The sequence below is a fragment of the Arachis hypogaea genome, chromosome 2, assembly GCF_003086295.3.
Source record: "Arachis hypogaea cultivar Tifrunner chromosome 2, arahy.Tifrunner.gnm2.J5K5, whole genome shotgun sequence".
In the NCBI taxonomy this organism is placed as follows: Eukaryota; Viridiplantae; Streptophyta; class Magnoliopsida; order Fabales; family Fabaceae; genus Arachis; species Arachis hypogaea.
In genome coordinates this window covers 36,532,053-36,540,427 of record NC_092037.1, presented here as the reverse complement: position 1 = coordinate 36,540,427, position 8,375 = coordinate 36,532,053, and the positions used below count along the sequence as shown (strand labels likewise).

General features: G+C 34.9%; 1 protein-coding gene across 31 annotated transcripts; it reads left to right on the top strand.

The window, feature by feature from the left end:
* The first annotated feature begins 950 nt into the window (after positions 1-950).
* LOC112742873 (glutathione S-transferase 1) lies at positions 951-6,437 on the top strand. Of its 31 annotated transcripts, none has more exons than XR_011872359.1 (10): positions 951-1,531; positions 1,609-1,702; positions 3,102-3,213; positions 3,305-3,467; positions 3,906-3,991; positions 4,081-4,152; positions 4,230-4,365; positions 4,451-4,512; positions 5,176-5,244; positions 6,091-6,298. XR_011872359.1 is itself a non-coding variant. In XM_072217034.1 (10 exons), exons 5-10 carry the CDS (start codon positions 3,989-3,991, stop codon positions 6,097-6,099), a joined length of 351 nt encoding a protein of 116 aa, XP_072073135.1. In that variant the 5' UTR covers positions 951-1,531; positions 1,609-1,702; positions 3,102-3,213; positions 3,305-3,467; positions 3,906-3,988; the 3' UTR covers positions 6,100-6,437. The 31 variants fall into 31 exon arrangements, 27 of the variants coding, with proteins under 27 accessions (XP_072073135.1, XP_072073109.1, XP_072073181.1 ...); XM_072217034.1 differs by having other exon boundaries at positions 6,091-6,437; XM_072217008.1 differs by having other exon boundaries at positions 6,088-6,437.
* Positions 6,438-8,375: the final 1,938 nt, after the last annotated feature.

The following is an 8,375-nucleotide window of genomic DNA, read 5'->3' as shown; positions in this document are numbered from 1 at the left end:
ATGAGTTAAAGGTCCAATTGAAGGACCTTAAAAAATTGAGGTTGGTATCTATCTGTTGTCCATACAGGATACTGTTCTATACAAAGGCGGTGCATCCTTCCATTTATTAGTTGGTGTATAGATTATAAATGATTGTATATATAAATATATTTACAAGTAAAGTCTATCATAGTCCTCTATTATGAACCGGAAGCACCCTCACCGGTTTGCGTGTCAATAGTAGTATTCACTATTCTCTTCCACCCTAATCCCTTTTTCCCACTCTCATTCCTTAACTTAATTTCTTAATTTGTAGGCATTAGGTAATGGACCATATTGGCATTACCTCCTTCAAATAGCGATGGCAAGGACTTGCTTAATAGTGATACACCCGATCAGCTAAGAGCGTAAATCAATGGATTGTGACAGTGGAGGTATTATACATTTTTATAACCATTTCGTGCTTGGAACTTGTTCAGTACTTGTTTCATCGTGTGATTGTTTAGGGAACAGCACAAGAAGCTTGATTCCCTTGAGATGGAACTTGCTGCTGCTAGGCAAGAAGGTTTTGTTTCAAAGCAATACTTGAGACCAATGGGACTTGCTCTGAGGGAAGGCCTTTGGTCCTGACACTACAAGAAAAATACCCATTCAGCCACACTTTTTTTAAGCTACATTTGAAAAGCGTAGCCTATTCTATGAATAGGCTACGCTTTTCTCCGTGTTGCCTTTTTATAAGAGAAAAGGATACAGAAATGCGGCATCATTTAAAAAGCGTAGCCTTAGGTATTATAGAAATTATTTATAAAGCGTAGCCGTAGGTTGATATCTATAGATTTACTTTTCGTATCAAAGGAGACGCTTTTAAAGAGTAGCCTATTTATTAAGTTTTGGGTGCGTTTTAAAAATGATGCCTAATGTATCTAGAATAAAAAACTTAACACTTAGTAAATTATTTTCTTCTTTTTCCTGAAAGCAAATTGATGACACTTAGTAAAATTTTTATCCATTCCCTCCAAATCTCACTCACCTCCAAAGCACCTTCATCCACTTTTGTAAACCCTCGTCGCCCCCCATTCCCTCCAAAGTCACCATCGCGAAGTAGAAATCCTCTGCCTGCCTCCAAAGCTCCCCCATTCCCTTCAAAGTCACCATCGCGAAGTAGAAATCCTCTGCCTGCCTCCAAAGCTCACCTTCGCCACGCACCCTTTCACACACACACACACACCCAGATTCAGAATGAGTGAACCAGAGGGAGGAGAGGAGGAAGACAGAGAAGAGAGTGCGAGTGAGAGACCAGAGAGTGAGAGGGGGTCACTACCGCAACACCGCTGCAGCCGCCGCCATCGCCGTCGTGGAGGAGGGAGTCCGGAGGAGAGAGAGAAAGATGATTCGCAGACGAGATGGAGAGAGAGGACGAAGACGCGACGCGAGAGAGAAGGAGGTTGTTCCGCCGTGCACTGTCGTCGCTCCTGGGGTCAATTGAAGCCGCCGCCGCTGCTAGGGCTTGCCGTGCTCCTGTCCTCACTTTCGGCTTCTACGATTACTTCCTGTTCGTACTCCCAACCCCTCTCTCTCTCCAACTTTCATTTCATTCTCATTTCAATTTCAATTTCAATGTCTCTGCAGGTATTTCATCGGTGCCGTTTTCGACACCAAGGGTGCGGATGCAATTCTATCTTTTGAAAAGTTCTGCTGCAATCTCCCCAGACCTCTTCTTTAGGTTCTGGTTTCTATTTGGATTAGTTTTCTCAATTTGATTTTGATCCATCTGCTAATTAATTGGGTTGATTAATACCAGATCATATATCTCGCCATAATCAGTTCAACATATTATTTCATTGTAAAATCATGTTTAACAGATCATATATGATTAATGTGAATGAAGAACACTAGGTTAAGTTGAATTGATTTGAATCATGGATAAGAGCATGTTAGCTGGTTTGGAATCATTTGCTTTTGCTAACTTTGCCAATCCACTATGCTTTCTTTACTCTCTTGATTTATTACACTGATTTAATGTTCTCAATGTTCTGTAGATTCTATGAAATTTAGCATGAGTAGTTTTTGTGATTTATCCGAAATAGTAAAGTTGAGTAAAGAGTGAAAATTATAACTCTTACCATTGGAATCCATGATTCCATCATCAATGAGCTCTTGCATATTTTCTTGCAAGATAACTTTGCAGCCATGTTGTGCTAATTTATGAGACAAGTGCATTAGAGGGTTCACATGCCCTTGTGCTGGAATGGAATAACTGGAACATGTTTGAGCTTCATCTTTTCTGGTGTTTTTGATTCTGAGGTTTAGCATTACTCTTTCTTTTAGTTGCATTGTAGCTACTGATTTAAGCTATGTACCTACCTTATTTTAATTTAATTTTTTTGCACAAGACAGCTATAAAAAATGCTTGATTACAAGTAAAGCAAGTTGATTCCTTAGTGCCAAACAGAGTTGGAGTTTTGGTTCCAATTTTAGAGTTGTCTTCAGGGATTATTGAGTAACTTTTTAACTTTGAATTTGCTAGTATATTTCTTATAGGAAGGGCGTCTTTGGGAATTGGGAAGGGTATATTAAATTGTGACTAAAAGGAAACCTTTTTACTAGTATACTTTGTAGCAGGATTTATTGTAACTTTGAATCTCTCAATGATTTTTATTGTTGCTTTATGATGTGGAGGCTGCTGTGAGTTAAGAGATTGGAGTCATTCTCAGGTTTGATTTGCATTTATTTAATTTTCTATAGCAAATGTGATTTCATTTCAAGTAGGTGCTTCTCTATTAGCAACTTGTTTTTCCAATGATTGTTATGGTATTTAATTAAACTGATATAATCTGTAATGCAGTTTTTTGTACCTTTGACTATTGTATCAACATGTAAATAACCTCTCTACTGAATCTATTGCTCAGATATTCAGAAAAAAGAAGCCCAAGAAGTAAAACTCAAACTTGTTTACAATTTCAGAATTACTAAGGGAGGAATCTGTTGCTCAGATAACCTCTCTACTGAATCTGTTGCTCAGATAACCTCTCTTTATGAAGTTTCATGCATTGAAGGAATCATTGCATTTTTTTCCTCCTTTTCTGCAACTTTTCTAATAAAACATCATGTGGCATTTTCAGGAAAATGAGATATAAATTCAAAATATGTATGATGAAGTTCTATGAAGGGTTAATGCAGATAATTAACTGAAGTGCTGAAGCCAATTTATATCCTGGTGCAATAACTTTGACAGTTAAGTGCTGAAGCTTGGGTAGATATATTCTAATATTTTCTTTGATTAGTTTCTTTGCTTCTCACTAAGGACATTATTTTGTGTTATCAGCTTCAAATTACAGAGGCAGTTGGATACTTACTTTCTCCTTGCTCACATGTGCTCTGTCAAGCTTAAAGAATGGATGCTTGTCCTGTTTACTTCTATTAAGAAGTTCTAAGGTTTGCTTGGAGTCATTGACATGATTGCAACAGCAGCGGTGTTAAAATAAATGGTAAAAATGTAATAGATGATGAAAAATAGAATCCTTAATCATTTTGGTAAAAATGTATTAGATGGACACTTTCATATGGTAATATTATGACATTTATGCAGCTAATTTTTTAACTGTCAGTACTCTGCTTCAATTTCTGTCGTGCTGTCTGACTCAATTAGCGCAAGCTGAATAGATCTTGTGTTTGTCTGTCTTCTTCCTTCTCTGTTTTCTTTTTTTTGTTCTTTTTATTTTCTCATTGAGGAAGAACTTAATTTTCTAAAGAGTGAAGGATCTTTAGCTGGTAGCATTAACATTCTTTCCCCTGCTGGTTGCTGCATTTGATTGCTATTCTTTTTGCTTTTCCTCCAAATCTGACCCCGGTTTGTTCTAAATCTATGCTCTGTATTTATTTCTGTTACATGTATTGTTAAATTGCCTTGTTTAAACAACCATTAGAGTTCCTCAAGTTGAATCCTCTTGCTTTAATTCCTATTCTGGTGGATGGAGATTTTGTTCTTGCTGAATCCTTAGCCATTATTATGGTTGGTCCTCCAACTCATGATTTTAATTTCCCTGTTTCTCTTATATATTCTTATTTATATTCAATTATTCATGTTCTCTATGTATGTAGTATTTGGACGATAAGTATCCTCAATACCCTTTGCTGCCTCATGATGTTCCCAAAAGAGCACTCAATTTTCAGGTACACCTGCTGCATAATCTTAAGCTCTAGTCCTTTTTGTTACTCGGCTTTCTAATCATCTTATCCACTCTCCACAGGTTGCACATATTGTTTTGCAGAATAACGTCATTGAGAAAAAGGTTGGCCCTCATGAAAAACTTCCTTGGGCACAAAGTGTCATTAGAAAGGGCTTCACAGGTGACACTTCACTGAATACCATTAAGATATATTCTGGTTAGTTACTTCCAAACCAATTATTCATTTGAGTGGTTTTTTTCCTTGCCTTAATTAAATGTTGCATATTTTTCATTATTTTCAGCACTTGAAAAGCTACTGAAAGATCATGCAAGGAGATATGCCACTGAAGATGAAATTTTTCTGGTACTATTATTATAATATTTTTGTACTTAAAATTTATGCAGCACTTAAATTTTTATACAAGCATGTTTACTCATCTTAATTGGATGTGGCAACCCTTTTTAATGAACAACTATTATTATAATATTAGTATTCCTTTGAAAGCATGTCTTTGGAATGTGAACTTGGATTTTTACCTTAGCAACTTGTAAGGCATCTTTCTAAGTATAATAATTGGATGATCAATTCTTCCTCACCCTGTTTGTCCATGTATTTTGCGATCTTGTTCTGTTTGATTGGCCTTTATGGTTAACAAAACTGAACCAATTACCGAACCTACGGTTACTAGGATCAATAGGGTTGAGCCGGCATAAACACTCATTTTGACTAGGTAGCATTCACCATTCAACCAACCTATCCTATAAGGCTGTCTGTTACTCATGCTTGTGGCAGTTATCAATAAGATCATTGCAATCCCAAAGCTAAGCCTGCCAACCATCACATCATTCAAATTTTATTACTGCATTAGGGGCAAAGCTTTTTTGTTCTTCTATTGTGTACAATTGAATTTGTGCTATAGAGTTCCTATTCTTATTATGTAATTTGTATTAATGGAATTCAAAACAGTGCAAGGGCATTTGAGTTTTGAAATCCCTTTAATTCTTATTATTAGTCTTCAATATGTAGTGCAAGATCACTTGGAGGATTTTAATTGGTGTTGCCGTGGAAAATGTAATCCGACAGCCCATTCCAGAGGTAAGCATGGTATTTCTCAAAATTTGGAGGTGAAAAAGTTTCTGATTAATGCACTAGTTTATGAAGTTTTATTCATTAATTTGTCTTCAATTTTTTAAGCCTTTTGCTTCAATTTACTTGTGTAACTTGATGTATTCTTGAATTGTGTTTTGGGTTCTGATTCGCCATAAATAGATTAAGCCAGGGGATTCATGTTTGGTCTGTCAATTGCATTGGGGATATTGGTACAAAATTGATATATCTGTCTCAATTCATTTTTAATTTTACAATTTAGGTTGATAATTCTCACTTTACTCTTTGAAGCAACGCCATTTTTCCCACTTGAAATTAAGCTGATTGGCATGATTTTGGGAATTTAGTATTCAGTTTTAATGAGAATAATAAAAAACTAACAAGCTGAGAAGAGAAAAAGTAAGTGATCAATCAAATAGATACTGTGGTATTGTATCTTATTTATCTGAAATAACAAATCTACTAAATCAAAGTGCTTACTACTTTTGATAGGTAACGAGCTATTAGAATGCTTTTAGTTTTGTTCAAGGTGAGTAACTATTATAGTTGTTTGGTAAATAATGCTGGGATTGGTTTGGGTAATAAGTATCCTATTGGCAGTAAAGTTCAAGCTGTTTGGAGTGAAGATAGGTAATGGTATATTCAGCAATTAATTTTTTTTCTTTGTCCATTTATTCAGCAATTAGTATGATGATCATATATATTTTAGTATTTCAATTCAGTTTGTGATCTTACTATTTTGATTTAGTTAATTTCTATTTACACTTCTTTTGTGCACCTTTAGAAGAATTTTGTTGTTTAAACTTCTTAGAAGTGCAAGTATTTTTGCAGCAGCCCCGCTAGGAATAAACAAGGGAATGAACACTAATACAATTGTTAAGGCCAAGAGTTTTCTTGATGGCGATGAAGATCAGCATGAAAAAGATGTGTTTGAGAAGAATCTGAAGGCGCTTCAGAAGATTTTTTAATCATTATGCCAAGATTAGAAGATTGACGATTTTCTGTTTATTAAGCTCTTGTCGGATATAGAGTGTAAACTTTGCATTTTAATTGATGTGATACAAGTTTTATGTAACTTAAATTATCTTAAGTTATCTTTTGATTGTTAATTGCTTCTTAAGATTATGTCTTTGAATTATGTAAGGATAATTTTTATTGTTTAAAGAAATTATTTAGTATAATTATGTGTTTAATTTTATTTTATAATATTTAATTCATTTAATTAAAAATGTAGAATTATATATGTAATAATATTATTAAATATTATGTTGTATAAAAAATTATTAGAATATTATATACATACAGAAAATAAAAAAAACAATGAGGGACCTAAGGCTACACTTTTATAGAGTAGCTATGGCTATATAGAAAATTAAAAAAAAAAATAATAAGGGACCTAAGGCTACGCTTATAAAAAGTAGCTATGGTATACAATGTGGCTACGCTTTACAAGTGATGCAGTAGCGTTGAAAAGCGTAGCCTATTCTGGAAAAATGAAAGCTGAAAAGCGTAGCCTTTGGTCTTAGATAGCATCACTTGAAAAGCGTAGCCTATTCCCAAACGCCAAAAGCGTAGCCCTTGGTGCAGAAAAGCGTAGCCTTTGAGAATAGGCAACGGCCGAATAGGAATCACCCCAAAAAGCGTAGCCGTAGCCCAAAAAGCGTAGCCGTAGCCTAAGGCATCATTTTTTTTCACTTTTGGCTACACTTTTCAAGTGTACTTGAATGGGTGTTTTTCTTGTAGTGTGATAGGTATACTCACAACATTTGGTCGCCAGAAGAATAGGGACGCCATTCGCAATGCCTGGATGGGAAGTGATAATTATGTTTTGTTCTTTCTCTTGCTTAATCAAAAGTCACTGACATTGTAAATTACTATGCCATGATTAATATTGCACGGTTTGCTCATTGAGATTGTGGATTAGAGGTGGTTTTGACATTAAGAGTTCTTTCTTTACAGGTGCAGCTTTGAAGAAATTGGAGGATGGAAAGGGAATTGTTGCACGACTGGTTATTGAGAGAAGGTTTAAATTCTTACTTTTAATTTTTTTGGGATGATGTTGATGATCATTTTTTGTTATTTATTTATATTTTCAGGTACTAATATTCAAACTAACGAGGTAGTTGCAATTAAGCTTGTAAGTTATGCTTACCAATTGGTTTATATATATATTGAATGAATTTGAGTACCATTTTTTTCTTATTGCTGTTTGTTTATTGGTAAGCTTTGTATTGTCAATTGACAATTTTTGAGCCATGAAAAATATAAAACTAGTTTTGGGATAGACATGGTTTTATGTGAAGTCAGTTTCTTGCTACTATGTATTGGGGGATTTGTGAAATTTGGGTTCAGGACTGATTTCCTTTTGCTACCTTGCATTTTTAATGTCAATCATGAGGGAGCTTTTGTGCAACTGTAACGTGCCTGCTAGGTCACAGGTTTGAATCCTAGAAATAACCTTTTTACTTGAGGAGGTATGTCTTCATATATCTACTAGCTGCACACCCCAGCAGTTAGGAGCCATATGCATTGGATCCAACCTTTTTTCTTGAAGTCGTCATCTGTGACTGCATCTATGCTGAGATTTTTGGGAAGGTGACAGGATGGACACTAAAAGGCATTTTTTTACTGCAGACCGTTTAATTTAATCCTTCAATGAACAATTTAGGACCGTCAATATCTTTTTATCCTTCATAAGGCGTTAGCCTTCAACAATGGATGCTTCTAGTTTATAACATTATTATGGTGGGAGTGAGAATTTTTCTGGTATGCGGTAGGTTTATAAGTTATCAAGTGATTCAACTGCTAAAGTACAGTGAAAACGGTGTAGTGTGTTGTCCAACTTGTTATAATTAACATATCAGGACTAATTAGAGTCCATATTCAACTCATGTGAAAAAGAGAGGCCTACACATTTTGTTAAAAAGGATAAGACTATGCTAAATTTTATAATATAGTAATGAAGATGCTTTTTGTTGGTGCAGCGTTTGGAGCGTGTGATTATTATAAAAAAGATAATATATAGTGTTTGTTTATGAACATTGCATTATATTCAAACTAGGAAATTGACTTTTATTCCAGAGAAATAACTTTATTCGATATTTGCATATTACATGTGA

Excerpts from the sequence above, each read along its gene's own strand:
- LOC112742873 (XM_029291884.2), top strand. The coding sequence starts at position 1,219 with ATGAGTGAACCAGAGGGAGGAGAGGAGGAAGACAGAGAAGAGAGTGCG. Across the intron at positions 1,532-1,608 it reads GGCTTCTACGATTACTTCCT|GTATTTCATCGGTGCCGTTT; the intron begins GTTCGTACTCCC and ends ATGTCTCTGCAG. Across the intron at positions 1,703-3,101 it reads TCCCCAGACCTCTTCTTTAG|GAAAATGAGATATAAATTCA; the intron begins GTTCTGGTTTCT and ends TGGCATTTTCAG.